This window comes from Pithys albifrons, chromosome 27 (genome assembly GCF_047495875.1).
Source record: "Pithys albifrons albifrons isolate INPA30051 chromosome 27, PitAlb_v1, whole genome shotgun sequence".
Taxonomy (NCBI): domain Eukaryota; kingdom Metazoa; phylum Chordata; class Aves; order Passeriformes; family Thamnophilidae; genus Pithys; species Pithys albifrons.
This window is the reverse complement of record NC_092484.1, coordinates 4,004,987-4,030,851: the sequence shown is the minus strand read 5'-3', so window position 1 is coordinate 4,030,851 and position 25,865 is coordinate 4,004,987. Positions and strand designations below refer to the sequence as shown.

The 25,865-nt window shown below is 47.8% G+C and overlaps 1 protein-coding gene across 1 annotated transcript; it reads right to left on the bottom strand.

Annotated features, from left to right (window-relative positions):
- Nucleotides 1-376: 376 nt before the first annotated feature.
- LOC139683218 (platelet glycoprotein Ib alpha chain-like) lies at nt 377-3,453 on the bottom strand. The gene is made up of 2 exons (XM_071578124.1): nt 3,399-3,453; nt 377-2,826 (listed from the first exon to the last, which is right to left on the bottom strand). The coding sequence occupies exon 2, from the start codon at nt 2,821-2,823 to the stop codon at nt 682-684; it is 2,142 nt and encodes a 713-aa protein (XP_071434225.1). The 5' UTR covers nt 2,824-2,826; nt 3,399-3,453; the 3' UTR covers nt 377-681.
- Nucleotides 3,454-25,865: the final 22,412 nt, after the last annotated feature.

Sequence of the window (25,865 nt, the reverse complement as noted above, 5' to 3'; positions counted from 1 at the left end):
TGGGATGGATCTCAGGAAAAGATTCTTCCCACAGAGGTGGTCAGGCACTGACCAGGCTCCCCAGGGCAGTGGGCACGGCCCCAAGGCTGCCAAAACTCCAGGAGCTTTTGGACAATGCTCTCAGGCTTAGGGTGGGATTGCTGGGATGGTCCTGTGCAGTGTCAGGAGTTGAATTTGCTCCATAGGGGTCCCTTCCAACTTGGGATATATGATTCCATTAACTTTTCCTCTCTGTCTTCACTATTCCAAGTACTGAAGACAAGTTTATCATTCACTCTGCCCTGCCAGAACTATGGCATGTCCAATGTATTGAAACCAGCAACCCTTTGAAATTCAGGCACAGAATATTTATTATGTGATTAAGAACATGGCACTGAGTGGAAAGCATAGCATATCTTTGCATGCATTATTTGAACAGGACTGATTGGGACACAGAGCACAACATAAGATCTGGTTTCCCTCACTCACCCTGAAACCAGGCAGTGGCAGCCCAAAACTATCACTGACCAGTTAATTACCCAAGTAATTATTTTAACTCTAGAAACCTCAGGCAGTTTGAGAATACAAGAGAAAGAGCTGGATGGCTTACCCTCTGGGCAAGCAGATCTTTCCCTTGTAAAGCAATTGCACATGAAGCAGAGCCACAACCCTCTATCTCTTCCTCTGAACATGCAGAAGCACTTACATGGTGTTGCCAGCATATTTCACTCTGACATCACCAATGGCCTTGACACCACTGTCCAGGCTGTAAGCAGACAGGGTCCTCAGGAAGCTGAGATCTGTGTCCTTCAGCTTCCTGGAGAAAGGCTTGACCAAGTTATGTGGAAGAGGATGGTGAACCCACAGCTCCTTTGTGGTGCAGAAGGAGGAACTTGCAGGAGGACTGTTCTGTATCCCCAGATCTTTAATTGTGCAGTAGATGACCATAGGGCACAACTCCACTTCCTTGATGGTACAGAATGTGGTATGTTGGAGGGGGCTTTTGAAGCTGCTGAGGTGTGTTGCAGGGCTTCCTGTTGACTCCCTCCGCCCCAGCAGTGGATACTGCACCTCTTGGGTCTGCAGCAACTGGTGCCAGGAGGGTTGTCCCACCAGACACATCCATGCCAGCCAGCCTGCTAGAGTTAGCAAAGTCAGGACCAGCAGAGCCAAGGATATCAGGTAGAGCACCCAGTGCAACAGGCAGCAGTGCCTCAGCACCCACTGCCCCCACTGAGGACCCTCCCCACCTGCCTGCAAACACAGCACAGGTGCAGCCCATTCTGGGACAGAGCATGGGCAGAGGGGAGGTGCAGGTGTGGAGGAATGTGTAGATTGGGTGAAACGTGTGGTGTCCAGGGGAGCTGATGGTATTGGCGTGTGAGTGGAAAGCATGGGAGTGGCTGACATTGAAGGAAGAGATGAAGATCTAACAACAGAAGAGCCCTCTAGCATGGTAGTCAAAGGCCCTCCTGGGGAGGTGGTGGGAAAAGTTTCAGGGGACCCCACGACAGTGGCATATGTAGTGCTGTTAGCAAGGGTGGTTTGGGGAAGGTCACTGGTGCTGGGAGGGCTGCTGCTCCGAGCAGTAGGCAGTGAGGTGGCAGAGACACGGGTGATGGGTCTGTGCAAGGTGCTGGTAGGAGCAGCAGTGAGAATGGTGGCAGTGCTGGTGGTCTGTATGGGTGTGATGGTGGGACTGGCTGATGCAGGAGTGGTGGTGCTGGGAGCTCTGGTGCTTGTGGGCATCACTAGTGAAGTGCTTGGGGCAAGGGTGGAGGTACAAGGGGTGCTCAAGGAAGGTGTGGTGGCAGGGAAGGCAGGTCTTGCGGTAGTGAGAGAAGGCCAGGTAATAGCATGGGGCATGGTAGTGTGTTCTTCAGGGATGGATGGATGTGGTGGGAGGATGGCCATGGTAGATTTTTCCATTGTTTCTTCCCCATACATATATTCATCCTCTCCATCCTCATCTGCTTCCCCCATGTTGCCACAGTTGGGCTTGAAGTCAATGACAGGTTTCTGCCAATGCTCAGCAGGGCTGTGGCACAGCACCTTCTTGGGGGCAAGCTCCACCCTTGTCTCCTCCAGGCCCCGCTCTGGCTGATAGACACTGCCATCATTATTCTTGATCCAGGTCCGCAGGTAGCGCAGGTCACAGTCGCAGTGCCAGGGATTCTCAGTGAGGAACACGTACATAAAGACGTGCCCTTCAGGGAAGAAGCTGGTGGGCAGGGTCTGCAGGCGGTTCCCTGAGAGCCAGAGGGTCTCCAACTTTTGCAGACCCTGCAGTAGTTCCTTGGGGAGTTCCTCCAGGAGGTTGTCCGAGAGGTCCAAGTCCTTGAGTGCCTTCAGCCCTGCAAAAGCCTCCTGGGGCAGCGTCCGCAGCTGGTTCCCTCTCAGGTCCAGGTCCTGCAGCTGTGGCACGGTACGGAAAGCTCCTGGGGCCAGTGTCACCAGGCTGTTGTGGGCCACGGCCAGGCGGGTTAGCTCAGGCAGGCCCTGCAGGGTGGGCAAGGTCCCCAGCGCATTGTGGGAGAGGATCAGCTCCTTCAAGGATGGCAGCAGGGCCTCGGTGTGCAGAGCCACCAGCCCATTGCTGGACAGGTCGAGGTCCTGCAGCTGGGTGAGAGACAGGAAGGCAGTGGTGGAGAGGGACACCAGGCGATTGGTGCTGAGCAGCAGGATGCCCGTGTCTGCAGGCAGGTCTGGGGGCACTGTGCTGAGAGCCTGCCCCGTGCAGTTCACCTCCAGGAGGTCCTTGATCTTGTTCATCTCTGAGGGGCAGGGCTGGGCTGGGGGCAGCAGGGCTGCGAGGGTGAGCAGGAGCAGGGCAGGGACTCTCATGGCCTGGAGTGGGAGAGGCAAGGGCTGTGTTAGCAGGCACGCATTGACACATCTCCTTTCTTCCTGTGCAAGCACCATTAGCAGCAGAACTGGCATCTCCTGACAGACCCTCTGTGACCCTCTGAGATCTGCAGCTTCTCCACAGGAGGGTGGAAAGTGGTTATGAATCCCACACCTACTGACAGTACTCATCCCATCATCTTGTTCTTAGAGCAGGCTCAGCAAGGAGATGTTTCTGCCCTTTTGCTCATATAATTCGCCCTCATAGAGGGGGAGAACTTGACTCATGGGTCTCCTCGCAGTGGTGCCTCCTCCACTGGGATAGCATTGCTGCCCTCATCACTTCAAAAGCCATGGCTCTGCAGTGTTCTTTTCCCAGTGCACCCACACCCAGTCCACCCCAGACAAACCCTGTGGTAAAAGAGGCTCCCTGAGTGTGCTGTTACCCGACACCAGCTGAGCCCTCTTCTAGATTTGGATTCGAAAGGTAGGAGCACAAATCATGCAAAAAGAGTTTCCCATGCACAGATGTGGCTTTCTTGAGTGCCCACACCTCTGTGGACACTATGACTCACCTGCAGATCTTCCAGTGTTTGCTCTCCTGCTGCTCTGCCTCCTCCTGCTCACAAGCCAGGCACTGCTCTGGGGCAGCACTAGAGTCAGACTGCCCAGCCCTCTATCACCATCCACAGCTGTGGGAAGGGAGCTGTGGTTTCCTGAGCAGCCAAACCCATCTCCTGTCCTTCCACACGGCCCTCACTTTGGCTGCACTGCCACACCACCGTCTCCTTGTAAAAGTCTCAACTTTATTTCAACAACTACATTAACTGCAGCCTTCGTGTGCATTGAGAGGAGGATCAGCAGGCATTGCCCCAGCTGCAAATGGCTGTGGCCCACTACACACTGCACATCCTGTTTGTCCTGCTACTCAAGTTGGTTTTCCCCTTACAACCTGCAGGAGCTTCTGCACATAAGAAAATAATTCCATTGTCTTCTGAGTAGAAACAGGCAGGAACGAAACCTACCCAATTGTATCAGCATTGGCCTTGGCTTCTGAGAAGGGGTTGAGGTGTTCATAAAATGCCCATGATGCTGGAGAAGCCCTTACATTGAGGTGCATGCCCATCTGGACCAGGATGCCTCAAGGCTCAGAGCCCCTCTTTCTGTTCCTGGCATCAAACTGGTAAGAGTGTGATGGACTGAGGTTCCCTTCCCCGAGGAACTGTAGTTTAAAGCCCTCTTTTCCAGCTTGGCAAGCCTAGGAGTGAAGATGCCCTTCCCTTCTCTGACAGGTGGCTTCCATCTGCCCCTAGTAGACCAGGTTTCTCAAAGCAAGTCCCATGGTCTAAGTAGCCCAACCTCTGGCTGTAGCACCAGTCCTGTAACCATTTGTTGATTCTTCAGATTCAACTGGCTCTCTCAAACCTCTTCCCTTTGACCAGGAAGACTGATGAAAAACCTACCTGCACTCCAGAGGCAGCAGGTACTGCTGCTCCCAGGGCTCTGTAATCCTTCTTGATGCTGCTCAGACTGCTCTTGACTGTCACTGGCACTGACAGGAAACAGCAGCAGGTAAATCATCAGTGGACTGTACTAAGCATGGTAGTGTCAGCCCCTGGTGAGCAGCACACTCTGGAGTGCAGCCATCAAATGGTCCCTCTATATGCCTTGGAAGAGAATCCCCTCCTACTATCCCCCTTTCTTAGTTGGGTTGATTGTTTTACAGGGAGATTATGCTTCTTTACTAGTTGTTCTCTGGGGAGCTGATGGGGCTGCCTTCCTCAGCTCCAGAGCCTCTCCTGGTGTGTTGGGTCTTTCCTCACTGGATTGCAGAATAGCTAAAGGTTCTGCAAGAGTGGATTTTCAGAGGAAGCCTTTTCTTCCTGCAGGTCCTTGCTGTTGCAAGTTTCCATTCTTCTGCATTGGCCCCTGCTTCCCTCTGTCTGTGTCCCCTTGGTCCCCTTCCCTTCAAAGTGTCACTGGGGGAGTGCCACATGAAAAGGGGGGCAGAAAAAGAATTTTCTGTCCAAACTCTGTTAATTTATTTTATTCTATTAAGGTATCAAAGCCTTTTTTAATGTCCCAAACCAGTCTGTTGGCATCTCTTAGCAGACCCTTAGCTTAACAGATTCACTGTGAAGACAAGACATTTGATATCTTTTATAAAGACTGCACCTAACAGTGACAGAGAAAACTCCTCAGCAAGCTGTCTGAGTTATTATGTTGTCAATCGAGGCTGCCAGCACCTGAAAGATGGACTAACTAACCATTCATGTAATAACACATTTATTACTACAGATCTGTGACAACTAAAAGGGTTCTGGTTATAGGTTAACTGCCTAATTTACACTTAAACTAACAAAGTGCATCCTCCAAAGAACAACAAAATACTCAAGACACACTAAAACCAAGTAACCCAGCAAAGTAACTTAAGTACACATATTAAAATGCCCACTTACACACACACACATATGTATATGACAATAATGACTGCTCAGCCCTGGAGCATCCCAGGCAACTGGGAGGAGAAAAGGCAACGCATCAGCACCTCTGCAGAGCTTGATGGAACTTCTCCCCATTTTTCTTATGTCCAATCTCTTTTTGTACCTTTTTCTTAGGCAGTTTTGGTGGCAATAGTCAATGAACTAATTCTTTTTGAGTGACAGGCAGGTGACATAGGCCTAAGGATCATCTTCCTGTGCTCCTCTCTGACAGGATTCACAAAGAAAAGCCATGTTATCTCCATAACACTCCTTTCTTTGTTTTAATCTCTTTATCAGTTTCTGGAAATTGTCTCCCCCAGGTGCTGGACTCCATCAGGAGTTTCTTTGTCCTTTTGTTATCCTGAGTCACCACCTTACAGCTCCATCTCGACACTACATCACTCAAACTCCACAATTTCTGAATTAGAGTTTTGCAATAGGATATGCTTTTATACTATGGGGATCATCCAGTATTGGCAAAGGTAACTGGTGGGCTAATTGTTTCATCAGCCAAACCTTAATATACAATTATTAGAGTGAGAAGCAAAAAGGATAATATTAATCACATAATAACAGGGTCAAGCATTCTGTTGAAAATCCAGTAGGTGTTGATGACCATCCAAAAAGGCTGTCCCACCACTGATGTTCTTTATCTTTCTTCTCTGATTCTATTACACAGTGTATTTCTTCTGTATCCTGATGGACAGTCATCACATCCATTTTCCTGGGCTTGTTTCAGCAATCTCTTTAGATCATCATGTTGTAACAGTTTCTTCACTAGCATGAGATTCATACCAATAGGGGTGGGCTGCAAACCTTGAATCAGAATATGATTAGATTCTAAAAATTGATAAGATATGACAGGAGCTGAGTAAATAGAATCACATCTGATAATATTAGCAAAAGCATGGACACAAACATTAGAGTGGTTACTTGTATCTACAACATTATCTACAAACACTGAATTACAAGTTCTCATGCAAGTGCATCCTTTACCAATGTACACAAGCACTTTTTTTAAGTTTTCATGAGGATTAATTTCAAAACGACAGACATTTTGTTCTGTGTCAATACAAATGTCTTGAGCTTTCATAGTATTACCTTCCCAAATAAATCCTTGTTGTTCTTACACAATACATGCATTGATATCAACAGTTTGCCATTTATTTTCGTGTTTCTGGGCCCATGCCCTGTGCTCAAGGGGATTGAGTATGAATGGTGGTTTTTCTTTTGGCAGGATTCACAGCAATGTGCCCATCCATGGCCATCCCATCCCATAATTTGTGTTCCCTAATTAGGAAATCAAGTGATGCTTCTATACCTTGTTCCCCCCCAAACAAGATGCAAGTACAGGTTGAGTAAAAGTGAAGTTATACCAGCAATCTGGTTCTAAAGTCTGGTGACAAGACTTTGGGCTGTTCTTTGGTTCCATAAAATCAACATGATATACTTTAATTTCAGTAGCTTTTTCATGAGTGGAACCATTAGTTGTCCTACACCCTATTTTTACTCCTGGCATTGCTTGGAGTACTAGTATTTCAGAAATGTCATGGTGGCTATGACTAACTTTAATTCTTTTCCTATCAATTTTTTCCCATCTCCATTCATTTGCAAGACATAATTTATTCTCATGTTCAACCACAACATCAAGGTTCAGGTTGGCCTTGTTTGTGTGTGGGATTCCCACACTTCCTGTGTAGGGACCACAGCCATTGTGTGTTTGGATTACAGGCTAAGGGAACTTGTGTCATCAGGGTCTAGAATGAAAGCATAAATACAATCTGCTGATTTGTCATCTTTAAAATTTCTATTTCCTGATTACAATGCACAGCATAAATGGCATTGCTGTCATGACCAATGTTACTGTTCCTTGTGGGCATTCAAGGTCTGTGTGAGCCAGTTGGTCTGTCCACATACAGTTCTGACGTCCCTATAAACAGAAATAGTAAAAGAAAAACATGCTCAGTTGTAAAGGCAACCAACTAGGTTGTCTCAGGTTTGGCCTAACTTCTTACCAACCCTGGACTGCCCTCTCCCTCCCCCCTGAGTCCTCGTAGCAAAGGAAAAAAAACTGAAAAAAACTGAAAAGAGAAGAACTCAAAAGAAACTGAACTGAATTAAAAAGAAATTATATTTTCCTGACATTTGCAAATACATATATACAATGTGTACACACCACGTAGGACCCCACCCCCAGGGGAAAGGGAAAAGGGAAAAAGGGAAAAAACCAAACAACTTGTTAACCAGAAAAGAGGAAGAAACAAAACCAAACCTAAATAAATGAAACAGACAAATGCAATTAAAGGAGAACAAGCATGAAATGATCTCACCCACGTCCCAGGCCAGGAACACCACAAGAACAGAACAGACCATCCAGGCTTCTCCCACACCCAGCTCCCCAGAAGAAGGAAAACTAAACTCCTCCTCTGTTACGTGGAAAACACCTGTGGAATACTTGTGATGTCTCCTTCCTTGGTTACACCTGGTTACTGAGGAAGCCATGGGTCAAAACCATTAATTTGTTTATTAAAAGGAGGGTAAGATCCACCGAGTACTAATTCAGTGTATTTTCCCAGAGCAATCTCTAGCTTCCCAGGCATAGAGATTTTCAGGGGTAATTAGTGCCATCAGTGCTATCCCAGTTTGAGGCATTTTTATAGAAACAGGTTGCCCAGCCTGAAACCCCTTAGAGTATATCCCATGTTCAGTTGGGGTCTTTGGGGCAATTGCATTAGCAGATGTACAAAAGGCTTTCACTTTTGGACAGCCATCTCCACAGCACTGGATAATTGCTGGTGCCATTCAGGTTCATGGGTCTTTGCAAATCATTTGATTAACCCATTAGTACATTCAACAATACCATTGGCTTGAGGGTAGTATGGAGTATGAAACACCCAGTGAATTCCTCCTCCTTCTCCCAATCTTGTACTGCTGCAGCTGTAAAGTGCACCCCGTTGTCACTCTGGGTTTCCTCAGGGAGGGGGGAACATGTTAAATCACTCCTTATGGCCCCTTGCTGTGTGTTCCCCAGCTGCTGACACAAATCCAGTTGCTAATGTGAAACCAGATAACTCCTACACCCACCAAGACATACTTTTGCCCACCTGATCATCCTAATGGACCAATGTAATCGATTTGCCAGGTGTTCCACAATGTTTTGTCATCCTTGATGTGCAGAGGGGGTGCCTTGCTTGGGTGGTCTCTGTTAAGTCCCAACTGGCACTGTGAACAGTTTAACAGGTATGAGCCATCCTTGGGCCTTCTCTGTGTGTCAGCCTGTCCGGTGTGCCCTTGCTTTATATGTCTCTTCTGGGTTGTTTTAAAGCCTGTAACTGCAAGAAAACTGCACTGATGAGTTGAAGAGAACTTCTGGGCTGTGGTAAACCCACCCACCTTCTGTATCCCCATTTCTGAAGAGCCAGTAGCACAGAGGGAAAGGCCAATATCAGAGGCCCCTGTCTGATGGCCTAGAGGGAGCATAAGGCTCAGCCAAGAGAGCTGCACTCCACCAGGAGCAGACCCTCCAGCTTCTGTGACAGCAGAGCCCCAGTGCAGGCTCCCACCAGCAGGGAGAAACAACTGCCAACATTTCCTCATTTCCCGGGGATTCCCAAGGCCATCGAGAGCTACATCTCTGTGGCACCACACAGTTCAACTGGGGCAGGTGTGCAGGGTCACTCATAACAAACACCAAACAACCCACCAGACCAGATATGTATTGAGGGAGCACAAAAGAAAGATCAGAGTGCATTGGCATGCAGAAAGGATAATGTGAGCTTGTCCAGCTCGAACCGAGCACCTGCACGGACACCACTGCCATGGCCTCTGCAGGACACTGCCCATGCCAGTGCCCACCCATCACTCAGCTCTCTCGTGTTTCCACTACATTTTTAAGAGATATTTTAAGGTCTGTGTCTAATGGAAACCTCCTAGGTAAGTCTGAGTGCTATCAGGAAGCACTCCAGAATTTATTCCATGTGGTCAGCTCATCAACAGTCAGGGATGGAGCGCCAGGCAGGATTTAGGAATTCACAAAGTCTGCATTCTCTTTGGTGACCAGTGATAGGACCTGAGGAAATAGCATGAGGTTGTGTCAGAGGAGGCTTAGGCTGGATATCAGGGAAAGTTGTTTCCCCAAAGGGTGGTCAGGCACTGGAACAGGATCCCCAGGGCAGTGGCCACATCCCCAAGGCTGTCAGAGAACAAGGAGCATTTGGACAATGCTCTCTGGGACAGGGTGGGATTTTTGGGGTGTCCTGTACAGGGCCAGGAGTTGGACTGGATGATCCAGATGGATCCCTTCCATCTAAGGATGTTCCATGGTTCTATGACTTTGTGGTTCAATGACTCTATGATGATTCTATAATTCTGTGCTTCCATGGTTCTATGACATCAGGTTACAATGCAGTGGGCCCAGAGCACTTACTGGCCCAGTAGACACTGGCTCAAACCTTTCATGTTGTAGCCAAGTGCCTTTTTGTTGCAGGATGTGCAAGTCAGACTTTAATCTGGTTTATGCAAGTGAGACTTTGCACAGGTTTGTTTTTCTCCAAAAGTCTACTGGTTTTGTAGCCTAATAGAAGGAAAAGCAACTTAAGTCAGAACCTTCTGCATTAGGAGAGTCCTTTGCAGACTTTTGAGACTATTTTCCTCCTGGCATTCAAACTATTTAAAAAAAGAGAATAATTTTGCTGCTTGTGTTTGGTTATCAAGCCTGAAGATTTCTTGAAAGGCACTGTTAGCATGTTGAGATGGTAAAAGCTCAAAGTTACATATGAAATTTGGCTTTTAGATCTGTAAAGATGATTGTCTGAATTGCCATGTAATTACATATTTACATCCATTCTTATGAACTAACTAATGTTTTTTTCTGCATTTGTGCTGTTTCCAGAATATCCCAATGGTAATGCCCTGAGCCTGGAGAACTCATCAGTGGTAGGAGAGTCCTGGCTGGAGCAGTTCCAGCTGCCAGTAGAGCAGAAGCTTTATGAGTATGAACCATTGGATTCCTTCTGAAGGGTGTCAGTGTGTGAATATTTTGTATAGACACTGTTTTACAGAGACATTCAGACTCTCTTAAAGCTGTTAATTTGCCCTGGTTGTGGAGCAGAGTTTAATGTACCTGTCCCAAAGCAGACTTACATTTTAGGCCTGCTGGGACATGGGGTACCAACTCCACAAACTATGATTTTTAAGATTAATGTGTTTGGTCTTGGGGTTGATTTTGCTGAGAACCAAGTTGCAGATCCTGTTTTCTCTATGAGAAGAGATTCCCTGTATATGAGTTTGCTTTTATTGAGTTTATGGTAATTACATGTACACATTGTAGTAAGTATATATTATTATAAATAAAGTTATAATTTGTTCTCATCTCAGAAGGGTCTGATTGTCAATGTTTGACTATTTCTGCATTTAGGGGAGGCAGGGGTGAGGTGGGGGTTAGTGACATGTGTTCATAAACCCCAGATCTGGGGCTATGTACTGGCTGTAGAGGAAGGAACAAGGTTTGCTCGCTGTAGACCCGTGAAAACAAGAAGTTTCATCCTAAATGATTCCTATTAGTTTCCTAAAGGGTCTAAAGGGTTATTGGAAACCATGGTACTAGTTTGGGCTGGGCTAAAGTTAAATTTCTTCATAGTAGCTTGTATGGGGGCTGTGCTTTGGCTTTGTGCTGAGAACAGGTTTGTTAACACAGACATGTTTTAGTTAAAAAAATCCTTATTCTTAGGGTCAAAATCTGAATTGCAATCTCAGTGACAAACAAAAAGTCTATTAAAAAAATTTAGAGCCCAGGCCACAATTTCAAGGTCCAAAGGATTATTTTTCAGATTCAACCCCAAGTTTTTCAGGCACAAACCCTATTTATATGATGCAATCCTCAAAAGCAGGGAGAAGAGCACACATTTTAAATCACCAAAACATACCTTTGGGACAACAAATAGCCAATTTAAACTCCAAACCCTGCTTTTAGACTACAAAACCTCATTTTTAAGTGCCCTTTATAATGCTTTTAAAGTTCAAAGACTCATTTAGAGAGCCCAAAGCACCATTTTTAAGATTTAAGGTCCAAAGCCTTAAGTGTACAGTCCAAGGGCTCATTTTTGGCCCCAAACCTTCCCTTTTAGTTTCCAAAGCCTCCCTGTCAGGGACCAAAGCCCCATCTCTAGGATTCAGTCTGCAGCCTGGCCAGCTCAAAGCCTGGCCCATTTCCTCATGCACTTATGAGTAAAGTAGGTCCTGAGCTACTATGAGAAAGGTGAGAGTGCTCATCCTTCCTTCTCCACGACAGTGTGGGTGTCCCCTGTGTCACACAGGGAAGCACCTCAGCCCAAACAGCCCAGTTGCAGATGGCTTTGCTCCAATAGCTTTTTGGGCAAGCTGATGTATTTCTACGTCCCAACTGGGATACTTGAGACAGGGAGCTTCATGTTTTAAGGGCTGCAGAATATCTGTCATGGCTGTTGCCATGGAGGATCAACCTCTTAGCATGAGGCAGACCAAGATGGACCTCCGGGAGGGGACAGAGCCCAAGCCTCAGCTTCACCCGCTGAGGTACAGACATCTGCAGTACTACAGGAGTGCCACCAGGACCCACCATTGCAGCGCTGTGGGGCAGTGCAGCCATCTCGGGTGTGTCTCCATCCAGGCTTGGGGACAGCAGTGACACACTTGCCCAGTGGCACACAGCCCAGAGGTGTTGGAGGGCTGAGAGCTGGCAGACACTGAGTCAAACCTGCTTTTCCTTTGCTTTCCAGAGCAAACGGCTGCTTGGTACACAGTGGCTGGCTACATCCAACCAGAGCTCTTGCTGCAGAAGGTGAGACAGCACCCATAACCTCCTCATCCACCCAGAGAACTGGGAAGTCCCCTTGGCTATGCAGCATGGCCTGCAGTTTCCTTTACTCTCCTCTGAAAGCAAGAAAACCACCTCAAAAGATCCCACTCCACTTTCAGGAAACCACCTCAGAAATTAGGAGCTGAGGTCCAAAATTGAACATGTCCAGGAATTTCTTCCACACAAAAGGAACCATGACAGAAAGCTGTTGCTGCCATTTGCCTCCCCTGGGCAGCCTAAAGCTTCATTTCTTGGGGCCAGAAAGGAACTAGTGGGTTCATCTCCTTTACAGGGTCTAAAGGGTCATTTGTTATTAATTTTTTTCATACCTAAAGACTCCATTTTAGGGCCAAAATCATAATTTCTCATCTTCCAACCTGTCTTATATTACCTTTACTACTTTTAGTACCTGATTTGGAAGGTCCAAAATTTCATTTTTAAGGTAAAGGCTCATTCTTGGGCCCAAATCCTCTTTTTAGCTTCTATAGACTCCCTCCCTGGGACCAAAACTTCCTTTTTAGGGCTTAGTTGGTAAACTGGCTGGTCAAAGCCATCTTGTAAGACTCCAAAGACCCATTTGTATGGGGCTAAAACTTAGTTTGTGCTATCAAAGCATCCTTTGAGGGTGGCCATTCTTCAGGTTTGGGCCCAAGAATGGCATCCTTTGGATGCTCTAAGGAAAGCTTTGGACCCTGCAGATGAAGTTTTGAACCCTCCAAATTGGACTTGCAGCCTTCAAAATGATGCTTTGAGCCCTTCAGATGTCTTGGGATTTGTGTCTAAACAAGGGGGTTTTGGGCTTAAACAAGGAGTTCTTGTGCCCCAACAATGAAATTGTACATCCTAACACAGGACTGTGGGTATTAAAATATATCAATACTAAAGATATGGCCTTAAAAATGCGATTTTACACCCTAGAAATCAGTTTATGCACCTTCCAAATGAGGCTTTGGACATGAAGAACACCAGGTTTTGAGCTGTCAGTGAGGAGTTTGCACCCTAAAATGAGGCTTTGAATTCTAACATGCTCTCCTGAGAGGTGGATTCCAAAGAATCCTGGTGCTTTTTAGAGAGATGAGAGCGCCAGGGTGAGAAAGCAGCTGAGTGGGGGCCTGGTCAGCCAGGCAAGGTCTGCCCAGCACTGTTGGTGAAGGTGTTCCTTTGATACTGCTAGTTCAGGGTCAGCCTGGAACTGACCTTGAGGGCAGAGAAAATTCATTGGAAATGTACCATAAGAACCCAGGTGATTTGCCCAGTACCTGGGAAGAATGAAGCAGAACCCCCCAGCACACCGTGTGCCAGCCAAAGCAGTGACCAGGCTCACAGACCTCAGCAGCCTTTAACTCCTCCAGGTGCTGCAGCCCCTGGAAGAGGCAGGAACTCTGCCGATGGATGGATGAATAGGCCTTTGCCAGGGGAGGTCCAGTGACTCCCAGTTGTGAGAGGTGCCCAGGCTGTGGCAGCCACAGGGTTCCATGGACACAAGGGGACATGCCCTCTTGCAGGCTCATGTCACAAAGGCACAGAAATGTGGCACCTGGACAGCAATTTGGACTTCACCTGCCCAATGCTTGGTATCCTGGACAGCAATTTGGACTTCACCTGCCCAATGCTTGGTATCCTGAGGGTCAGGCCAGCAAAAACTAATTGGACTGAGCTGGTCTTTGGGATAACTCACCTCCTTTCTTTCCTACTTGTGTGCCTGCATTTTTCCAAGAATTCTTTGTCCTTGACAGCAGCTACAAGCACCAACACAACCCTTTTGACAGCTGAAGCTGTTCTGTAGGTCATATTCGGGGTTTTTTAAGTGTTGTGCTACAATTATTTTCTTTCCCAACAGGTGATGGGATTAGTGCTGATCTGATCTTTCTGGAGGAGGATCTGACATACTTTGTCATCTGCATTTCCATCTGTTTGTGAGAGGAGCAACAGCCACAACAGGAAACAACTCCTGTGAGTATCAGCTTTACCAGCAGGCTTGAACCTTGTGAATACCCACAGACAAAGTGAGTGGTGCTTCATCTCTGAGTGTCAATGAGCTGACAACCGAGAGTGAAATCTGGTGGGTTTCCTGAGAGCAGCTGGACTGACTTAGGTGGTTTTGGTTAGACACAGGAAAATCCATTTGGTCACTCTGCCACTATGCACAAAACTTTGAAAGAGGACATTGCTCATAGAAAGAGCTGTCATGCATAGAGTTACTGTCTCTGCTTGATACTTGTTTTCTTACAATCAGGAAAAGGGAAGACTTGGCCTGATAGTCCAAGGCACTAGAGAGAAAGGAAGGTACCCTGAGGGTCAGAAATCAGAGTGTGGGTTTGATGATTTTTGGCAGACTAAGCAAGGAAACAGACTGTTTTCCAAAATTGTTTCCCTGCCACTAGATGTCAATGGGGAGTTAGGCTTCCCCCAGTGTTTTTGGATTGGCAGTTAGAGCTGTTGGTGCTCCTATAGAGAACTCAAGATTTGAATACACTTTCAAGCAACAATATTGTAACATCTCTTCAAATGTCATTTCCTTGCAGTCATTGTTGAAGGAATGACTCCACCACAAAGGATCCTCTTTCCCCCGGAGATTTGCATGGACTGGCAGCAAAGACAGAGACCTGGAGCAGGACTCCGAAACTTGGGCAGTACTTGCTACATCAACGTTGTCCTGCAATGCCTGACATACACCCCCCCTCTGACCAACTACCTTCTCTCTCGTGAGCATAGCCGGTTGTGTGAGTATTTTTAGAAACATCTCCTTGTAAATCTCTTGAGCACATCCCAAGGATTTCCAGAACCTGGCACTGCATTTAGGAGAACAGCAACCTTTCTTTGTCAGCCCCATGAGCTTGTGTTCTTTGAACATGAGCTAGAAGCTGCCTGTCTTATTGAGGTGTGTCCATCTTCAGGATAGCACCTCTTTCTTGCCCCGTGTCTCTGTCCCTGCAAGTTACACCCCCTTGGCTGATTGTGCTGAAAATTTGTGCCAGTTCAGTCTCCCTCTGAAGAACATTTTCTGTGCACTAAAATGTCCTGGGCTTGTTGGGACATTGGCACCTTGAGACAAGAGGAGTGAAGACTGCCCTTAGAACTTCAAGATCTCCATTAGGTTTCGCACCTCTAGGTATGATTTGCTAACCTGAGGAGCTTCCCTCCCTTCCTCCTCAGGTTTTCAGCAAGGATTCTGCATGATGTGCATCATGGAAGAACATGTTAGGAAGGTCCTTCAGTCCTCAGCCAGTGTCATCTGGCCTAGGGCTGTCATCAAGGACCTCAAATGTAAGTCATTTCAGGTGCTTCAACAGGTTCTATTTCCTTCTTGTAGGGGAGAACTACTAACTTCTTTCTTAGTCATAGGAGAAGAATTTGAGCCTAACACAGCCGGAGATGCCTTTGAGTTCTTATGCTGTGCTCTCAAGGCCATGCAGAAGGCCTGTCTGAGTGGAAGCAGAAAGTAAGCATAAGTAAAAAACTTCTTCAGTGTTCTCAAGCCTGTTGGACTCCTTGAAACCCTATGCCCAGGACTTTCCAAGCTAAACCCTTGGAGGAGACAACTCATTTTTGTTGCCATTTATTTCCAGCTTGGACATTTCTTCTCAAACAACTACCATTGTCCATCAAATATTTGGGGGCCTTCTGAAATCCAGAGGTACATTTCCACAACTGTTGCTCTCCTTGGTTTTGCCCTTCTGTCTAATGAACAGCATGGTCCTGAGACAGGCATAGTAGGTACCACGTCCATAAACTGTCACTTTCAATTAAGTTCACTTAGCATTTTGATTTTCCTTCTAGTCACATGCTTGAGGTGCCAAGCTGTTTCTGATTCCTACAAGGCCTTCCTGCATATCCTTTTGGATATCAAAGTAAGAGAGCTTACAGCTGTGCTTCAAGACATCCCAAGGCCCCTGTAGCTTTCCAGAACCAAACCATTTTTCTTAAAAATGGATCTCGTGGGCACAAGGGAGCTTTGTGGTGGGTGGGAAGGGGAATGGATCTCCTTTGGCAGACCCCATGGCAATAGTCTCCCCGTGCTGCTGGCTTGAAGCTGAACAAGTAGCATTATGCCCTCTGCACCCCGACATACTCTTCTCTTCCTTCCCTTTGCCCTTCTCCACACCTAACTGGTTCCCAGGCTGATGGGTTGGATCAGCTGTCACTATTGATGATCTTGCACACCATCAGTAGCTGAACTGAGTGGTGGAACAGAGAGAAAGCTCTTGATGGCCCCAGGAACCCCTGGGACACGAGAAATGTTCAGCACCACACCCTCTTTCTGCCTCCTTTTGGACGCTGCCTACAGGGTCGTGGTGGGTCTCCTCAGCATCAGCTACCTGGGTCTTCTTGTTGACTCTGCAAAAGTGTTTGCAAAGGGCATTTCCTGCAGCTGAGGGGCTCCTTTCTCACTCCTCCAGGAAACCTCATCCCTCACTGCAGCTCTGAAGGATTTTGTGACACCCAAGCAGATGGATGGAAAGAACTGCTTCAAGTGTAGCAAGTAAGATGATTTCTAATGACATGTTAACACTTCCAGTGTGGAGGACCTGCACGTCGTCAAGAAAAACCATCTTTTCATGGAGGTTTAATGTACAATAATGAGGTGCAGCTTTTTTCATTATGACCTTATGGCATGGAATAACTGCAAATTACTGTAAGGATATGAGACACACAAAAGCTTGTCCGGCCTTCTTGGGGAAAGACGGGGAGGTATTTCAGCACTTGACTCTGTGCTTGTTTTCAAGGTGTGAGAAGAAGGTGACCATCTCTAAGAGAGTTACAGTCCATCACGTGCCCAAGGTCTTCGCGTTGTGTCTGGAAAGGGCTGCTGATCACACTGGCAAGAAGATCAGCACGGTGTGTATCCAACTGCAGTGCAACTTGCTCCTCCTGGAGCAAGATATTCCCCAAAGCAGTACACTCTTTCAGAAGCTGCTCATGTTGCATTTTTTGTGTTCCCTTACGGTGAGAGGAGAGTTCCCATGGGAAGACCAGCCTGGACTCTGCTCTGACAGAGCTGCTTTGGCTGAGAACTATTTCCTGCCACCCAAAGCATTATGTGCTGAAGGCTATTTCATATGGTAGTTCAGGACAGTTTCTGAGCTGACTTGGTCTCTCTGTAGTTTGTGGAGTATCCCGAGTACTTGGATCTTCTGCCATACATGTCTGACACAGCTGGAGAACCCCTCCTCTACTCCTTATATGCCGTCGTGGTGCACAGTGGTGACACCTGTCTTGAAGGGCACTTCTTCTGCTACACAAAGGTAAAGAGCAACCTCCCTCCATGGGGAAAAGTATTTACTGGGGAAGATAAAATTTCACATTACTGTTACTGGCAGTCAGGGGTTTGGGGGACAAGGTCTCTTTCACAGCTGTATTATATTTTTTTGGTGTACTCTTGGTTTGGCAGTTTTCTGCCTGTGGTGTTGTGGGGGAATGCTGCAGTTCCTCTCCAGAGATGGATGCCTTCCTTTGCAGGCCAGCAACGGACTGTGGTACAAGATGGACGATGAGTCTGTGGATAACTGTGCACTCCATGCAGTGCTCGGGCAGCAAGCCTATTTGCTGTTCTATGCCAGGTAATAACCAGTGTCACATGTTCAAACATGCTTCCTTTTCCTGGATTTGCAGCTTGTCTTCTCATCCTCCTGAGTGTTTCTGTCGTAGGAGACAATTCCTCCTTGCATCCTTCAGTGCTGTTAATCCAGAACTACCTCACACCAGTCCTTCTTTTCCCTTCCTGTGCTTTAGGTTTGCTGCCCTGTGTAAACTGCTCTCTTTCTGCCCTCTGAAACTGGCTCACACAGAGAAAAGGACTTAAAGAGGCTTCTAGGAAAGATTGGAGGGACACATTATCAGTGAATGTAGTGATAGGAAAAGAAGTAAAAAATACCAAAGTGAAAGAGAGAACATTTAAGTCAGATATTATAAAGAAATTCTTCCCTGTCAGTGAGGCACTGAAGCAGAAGAAGCTGTGGTTGCTCCATCCCTGGAAGGATGGCTTAGGGCAATCTGGTCTAGTAGAAGATGTTTCTGATCATGGCAGGGAGTTTGAAATTAGGTGGTATATAAGGACCCTTCCAAAACAAATCTTTCTAGGACTCCGTGAAATGGAGGCCTTAAGGGTGTAGAGATGAGGACTTGCTCTGACAGGGGCAGACCAGGTGGGAAGACCCCAGCTGAATTTCCCATTGGTGACCTTGGTGAAGACTTCTCTCTGTTGTAGAAACTGCTCCAAGAAAATGGCTGAATCCCCAAGGAATCTGCAAGGAATGCCCTAAATAGAGATCACTCTTTTTTTCTTCAGATGCTCTGATTTGAAAATGAGAGAAATGGCATCTTCCTCACTGACACCATCCTATGCCCATTCCTTCCTGAGTCAGTGTGGGGCCAGCAGCAAGCAGACAGATTCTGCAGGACCACAGGGTCTCCCTGATACCACTCCACTGATGAGCTTCCAGAGGAAGAGTGCCAGGGAGAGCACCCAGAGCAGATCCCCACAGTGGGACAACAATCGCCACAGCTGGTTTGTCAAGAGCACCAACTACGACAACTCAACAGGGAGGAAAAGGAAGAGAACTAGTCCTCCAGGATGTGAGCACACACCCCAGGCTGGCCCAGCTTCAGGGGCCTCCAAAAGAATCTGCCAGCTGCCTTCTGCACCCTGCGCTGCTCAAGAGCAACCCCTGCAAAGACAGAGAGAGCAGGGCAGATCCCTACGGCAGGGCTACGGTCTCCGCAGGCGGTTCGTGGAGATCACAGACTCCCACCAGGCAGCAAAGAGGAGGAGGAAACACTCAGATGGAATCAACGGGCAGAAAAGCCAAAGCCAAAATTAAACGCCCTTGTTGGCCTTGTATGAATAACATACAGGGTATTTCCTTCTCCTTAGATTTTGGGGCAATTTGGTGGAAATACCCAGTGTGGGGCGTTTGTGTGCTGATATTTTGAAAGCTGTGTGCTTGCATGTGCCCATCTGGCAATCTCTTCTTTTTAAATATGGAGTTCAAGTCATTCGAAGGGACATGGGCTGGATGAGCCAACAGCAACTGGGACTGAAATAGGCTGGATGGCCAGGCAACTGCAATAGACTGAAATAGGCTGGATGGCCAGGCAACTGCAATAGGCTGAAATAGGTGGATGGCCAGGCCCCAAGGGTGCTCTCAGTGGCACCAAGTCTAGTGTGGAGCCAGGAACAACTGGTGTCTCCAAAGGTCAGCACTGGAATCAGCCCTGTTTAACATCTTCCTTGACTGATGTCTGCTGGGGCAGAGGGCATGCTCAGCAAATTGCCAGATGATGTCAAAGCGGGAGGAGTGCCCCTTAGCCCGGGGGATTGTGCTGCCATCCCGAGGGACCTGGGCAGGCTGGAGAGATGGGCTGACAGAGACCCCCTGCAGTTCAGCAAAGGGAAGTGTAAAGGGTGCTGTGCAGACGCTGAGCACCAGCAGAGGCTGTCCAGGAGCACATGGAGGCTCCATCCTTGGACATGTTCCACAGCCCGTGGTCATGGATGAGTGGCTGCAGGTGCTCCTGCTCAAGGTGTCATGGATGCTTAGAAGAGAATCCAGCCAGAAAGGTGGGCTCCCTAAGGCAACCATGGACAGCTCCAGCAGGAAGCTGGAATCTGTGGAGAGTGCAGGCTGGAACAGGCTCCTGGCATGAGCTGTGCCTCTAGTAGAGCAGCCATGAGTCACTGGACTCTAAAAAATCATCCAGTCATAGAATCACAGAATCATATGATCCTAGAATGAATGTTTCCTGTTGAAAAGAACCTTAAAGATCATTTAGTTGCAACTCTATTGCCATGGGCAGGGACACCTTCCACCAGCCCAGGTTGCTCCCAGCCCTGTCCACCCTGGCCTTGGACACTTCCAGGGATGGGGCAGCCACAGCTGCTCTGGGCAACCTGTGCCAGGGTCTTCCCACCCTTACAAGGAAGAAATCCTTCCCAAAATCTATTCTAAACCTAATTTCTGTCTGTTTGAAACCATTCCCCCTTGTCCTGACACTCTGTACCTCCTGTGCAACGCCCCTCTCCAGATCTCCTGGAGCCCCTTTCAGAGCTGGAAGGCACTGGAAAGTGTCATTGGAGTCTTCTCTTTTCCACGCTGAAAACCCCAAACTCTCTAAGCATGTGCATCTTTTCTGCCTTCTCTGGATTCAAACCAACAGGTCGGTGTTCTTTCAAGCCTAGAAGCAAAGATTTTGGAACTATAAATGAAGCTTGGGGCCATAGGAGAGGGATTTGAGTCTTGCAGATGAGAGTTTGGACATTCAAGATGTGGCCTGGACCATAAAAACAACTGGCTAAATCACAAAAATACCAGTTTAGAGTGCAAGATAAGGCTTTGGAGAGGGAAAACACTGCTTTGGAGAGGGAAAACACTGCTTTGGAGAGGGAAAACACTGCTTTGGAGAGGGAAAACACTGCTTTGGAGAGGGAAAACACTGCTTTGGAGAGGGAAAACACTGCTTTGGACTCCCTAAAGGAGGCATTGCACATTGAAATTAAGACTTTGTAGCCTAAAAATGAGATTTTGTAGCCTAAAAATAGCTGCTTTGAAAGACAAAAATAAAAATTTGGAAAGGAAATGTGAGGCCTTGGACCCTCTCAGTGTAACTTTTGAACTGCAGCAGAGGATTTCTCAGTGTCAAATGAAGGTTTGGATCCTCCAAACGAAATGGAGCCCTGAAAACAAGGTAGTGAGTAATAAAAGAGAGGTTGGGAGGCTGGGAATGAGGATTTTGGTCCAAACCAGATGCTTTAGTGTGATAGTTTTGATACAGCCTTTCCTTAGTAACCAGTTTTACTAAGGAAATGCCCATTTCCCAGCTATTCCACACTGGTTTTTTATGTAACAAGGGAGTATGAATAAGAAAGAGAGAGGAAGTTTCTTCTTATTCTTCCGGTGAGGTTTGGGAGTGGGTGGTCTCTGCCTTGGTCTCACTTAGCAGAGCCTGAGGCTGTTGCAGTGACTGCCATTATCTGCCACGTGGGAGATCAGAGAGTGCTGCCTTTCTCTCGAGGGAAGTTGGTGACTTTATATTTTGCTAGTTCCATGTTGTGCCAGGTTTTTTGGGGTTTTTGGTTGTACTTGTCTGTTCTGGGGGTTTTTTTGTCCTTCCTTTGTCCCTATTTCTCCCCCCTTTTCCCTTTTCCCCTCGGGAGCTCCCTATTGTCTGTACAAATGGTATATATATAACTGTAAATGTCTGAAAAAATATATATATTCTGATATAATTCAGTTTCAATCGGGCTTCTTTCAGGCACTCGGTGGTTTGGGGGTTTTCCCCCCTCACTTGGAAGAGGGGAGGGGAGAGGGGCATCTTGGGCTTGGCAAGGAAGACAAGCCAAACCAATACATTTAGGCATAAGAAAAGAATGGGTGAGATGCTACAAATGATCCTTCGGACTCTGAAAATTGTGTGAAGCTTCTGGTTTCACTCTGGCCCCCAAAATGAAGCTTTTGTTCTGATTAGTTGGTTTGGGGCACTCCAGTGGAATTTTTGAGGTGTAAAAGAGGGCTTTGGATCCCCCAAATGAGGGTTTGGGTCTTCAAAATGAAGGTTTGGGTCCTAAAAAATGGGCCTTTGGAAATGAAGAGGAGGGTTTGAACCCTGAAGTTTGGCTTTGTGCCCTCAAGTGAAACCGGGGCAAAAAATATATATAGAATAAAAATTTTAACTGTGTTCATTGTGGCTTTGCAAAAAGTAACTGTTTGCCAGCAGGCAAAGTAAAAGAGACATGGGCAGTTGAGATAAGGGGGAATTAAGGGCTTGCTTGAATAAAGACTGATAAGGGAGGTACTTTCAGCATGTTCTCAGCTGGAGGGCAGAAACCTGAGTGGTGAGGGATGGAGAGGGGTGGTGCTTGCCATGATATTCTATTATATAACATGTTTATTGTATTAAAAATAGAGAACAAGGAACAGAATGTAAACTTGATGAACAGAAACCCAAAGGGTGCCTGTAATAGATAATACTCGAAGCAAACTGCATAAAAACTGCCCAATTTCTGTACTCGGTGGACACAGTCTTAGAGCATTAGCCCTGCATGGCCCCAGCCATAATAAAAGTGTATTTTACACACTGAAAAAGGATTCCTTTGAATCACAAGGATGCTTCAATGCCACTTTGCACCCTACAAATGGCTCTTTAGAGGCTTAAAGGAAGGACTTGAACCTGCCAAATTGCAGACTAAATCCTAAAAAGGAGACTTTGGTCCCTGACAGGGAGGATTTGAAAGACAAAAAGAGGTCTTGGACCTGAAAATAACACTTTGATCTCTACAAATGAGGCTTTGGAACTTACAAATAAGACTTGAGACCTTCAAAATGACACTCTGGGTCCTTTGGGTAAGTCTTGACACCTTATGAGTGGCACTTAGAGCATATAAATGAGGGTTTGTGCCCAAACAAGGTACTTTTGGACACACAGCAGGCAGTTTTGACCCTACAAATGAAACCATGGGTCCCAGAAAAGACCATGGGTACCAGAAGTCAGTCTTGGACCCTCCAAATGAGACTTTTGGCACTGAAAGAGGGTCTTTTAAACCTGGAACTGGGTATTTGGACACTCCAAATGAGTCATTTGGCATGAAGAACTGAGGCTTTGAGCCCTCAGTGTATCTTGGGTTTGTATCCTGAAATGAGGCAGCATAAGGAGGCAGCTTTCAGGGCTGGAAGAAAAGCTTTTGTTTCTACAAATTAGTATTTGAGTCATAAAAGAGCCTTCAGGGTTCAGGGGTACTTTATAACTCTCAACTACCTGAAAGGAGTCAAGATCTAATCCCTCTACAACCCTTAAGTCAAAATCCAAACCCTCCAGTTCTAAGCCACCCATCAAGAAAGCAGCAAAGAAAGAGAAGCAGAGGGAGCAAGAGGAGAGAAAGTGAAAGAGGGAGGGGCAGATCATATGGCTACCACTGGAAAATTGTGAAAGACCAGCTCTGACATGCCCAGGGCTGTCTTTGGTTTTATCTGCTCTGGTCCTTGTGGCCAACCCTCCCAAGGCAAGGCCTCTGACCCACTGGTCATTGTGGGGTTTCAGGCCTGGGTGAGGGGCAGTGTTCTCACTGTCCTTGCCAACCTAAGCTGGGTTGGGGGCTCCATGAGGTGTGGGGTATTACAGTTTTCCTGGGGTGTTTGTGACTGACAGCCACTCCAGGACTTCCTCATATGGGCTCCAAGGCCCTGCCATGAAGGTTATGAAGCCACCCCATCCCTTTCCTCTCCACACACACAAACATTCATGCACTCCATACAAGGTGGTTCTGACCCAATAATTACTGATCTAGTGTCTGACAAGGAGGGATCCTGATCCTGCTGAGCCCAGAGATCCTGGGTGACCCTGGGGAGCCCTGGAGAAGGCAGTATTGCTGTCTCCTTGACTCTCTGACTCTCTTCTTGGAGACCTTCAGTTAAAGGTTCAAACAAAGGAAGGTGGTGGTGGAAGGAGTCCTTCAGAGAATATTTCTCACCCTACCAACACAAAGGTTTTGGGTGTTGAAGTGCCAGGACTGAGAACAAAGGAGTGGATGATGTCTCTAGAACCCCAGCACCTGGGAGGGGAAGAAGTTTTTTCCTGTGTGCTGGCTCACTTTGTTTGGGGCAGCTGCTGGGAAAAGCCATTGTTTGCTAAACTGGTGAAAGCTCCTTCTGGCTGTGCTCCTTGCCTTTCCTCCCCCTGCTATCTCTGGGCACCCTGAGTTTCAGAGAGAGAGAGGAGAGTCACAGCTGCTTCAGGGAACACTGCAGACCTTTTCCTGGGGACAGACTTTGACTGCAAGGAGATTTCTGGAAATTACCACCACTCCTCAACTCCCATATTTTCTTTCTTTTGAACAAAGGACAAGGAGAGAGAAAGAGTCTGCTCTTCCCCCACGGGAAAGGCTCCATCCTGTACCACATGAGTTGTTCACCCCCTTGTCTCTGCCTTGCTGGGAAAAGACTGAGAATTCACTTTGCAGCCAGCCCAGGTGTAACTGCCACTGCCTGTAAATATAATTGCAACAGGAGGAACCTACAGGGCTTTTTTGGGGGGGTTGTTTTTTTGGTGCTGTGGGAGTAGTTTGCTCTGGTCTGTTTGTAGTTATATCTATCTCTCTCTCTATATATATATAGTAGTTAAGAGCAGTTATCCTTCTTATATACATTTTCTAATTAAAGGAGTTTTTTTAAATTTACTAAGTGGTGACATGGTTATTGAGGAGGAATCCTCTCCTCTGGTCTTGGTAAACATTTTGGTTTCCCTTAAACTAAGACACCTTCCCTCTTTCTCCTTGTCTAGAAATGAGACAAGTCTCTGGGGAAGCAGCTGTCAGGCCGGGACCATGTTGGAGTATGTGGCCCACAGCACTCTTGGGGTGGGGTCTAAGCTGACAAATGGAATTGCTCTGTCAAAGCTGCCCCCTCAGATTCCATCATCCAAACTGCTGTAAAAAGCCACACCACTGCCTTCTCTAAGAAAATAATGTTTATGCATGAAGAAATAATAAATATGTATAACTTACTTGACTATAAACCAGTTGTTAACTCGACCAGGTGTGCATGTTTTTGGAGGAGCTTCCCCCCTGCACCCGGGCCTGGAATAAACGTACCTCTCTATAACCTGCTTGGATATAGGGGTTTCTTTCCGCAAAACAGCACAGGGTGGGAGGGAGCTTTGCAGCTGCTGACCATGTTATTAGTGTCTCATGGGATCAGGAGTCACCAGCCTGGTCTAGTTCTTGCACCAGGTCTCCCCTGTTCACCATCAGCATGTGCTGCAGCAACTCTGACTTTCCCAGTCTGCTGTGGGACAGGCAGGTGGAACTGCAGAGTCGCTTCAAAAAGAAGCATCGGAAGAGGAAGCATCGTAGCACAGACAGGAGCCCTTGTGCTGTGGCTGGGAAGGCCATGGATGAAGTCCCTAGTCCCAAAAGGAGGAGAATGGTCTGTCCAGAAAACTTCAAGGATAAAGACTCTCGCACCTGCGGGGGCGCCTGGCAAGTATCTGAATACCATCCTTGCTGTGTGCCAATGTGCCTCCCACTGACCCGCACATTCCCCGACCCAGCCCCACCTCCAGCCCTCGCTCCCTGATCCCTCATCCCCTGCGCAAGTCGCAGTGAAAGCCTCCGCTTCCCCGCCCGCCGCCTCACAGGGCCCGGCTCCGCTGTCGCGAGGGAGCATCGGCGGGATCTCCGCGGGGCCAAGCGCTGTGGCCGGCGCTGCGTGCACTGAGTCACTGAATGGATTAAATCCCGGTGTTTGTCAAACGGCTGCGCTCGGAGGGGTGCGAAAGGACGGGGATGGCGGGAGGGACCTGCTTGGCTCCGCTCCCACAGGGACACGGGACGTCGCCCGTGGCAACCAAGGCGCCCTCGCTGTGGGGCCGTGGCCGGAGGGACGGGAGGGACGAGAGCGGGGGCACCTGCGGGCAGTGCGGGCTGGGGGGCACCTGCGGACAGTGCGGGCCGGGGGGCACCTGCGGACAGTGCGGGCCGGGGGGCACCTGCGGGCAGTGCGGGCTGGGGGGCACCTGCGGACAGTGCGGGCCGGGGGGCACCTGCGGGCAGTGCGGGCCGGGGGGCACCTGCGGGCAGTGCGGGCCGGGGGGGGGCACCTGCGGGCAGTGCGGGCTGGGGGGCCCGATCGGGCTGGGGCAGGGCGGAGGAGTGGACGGAGGGCTCTGGGACATCCAGCTGGTCCAGGGCGAAGCGAGGCGAGACGAGGCGTCTGTGTGCTCTGTGACTCTGG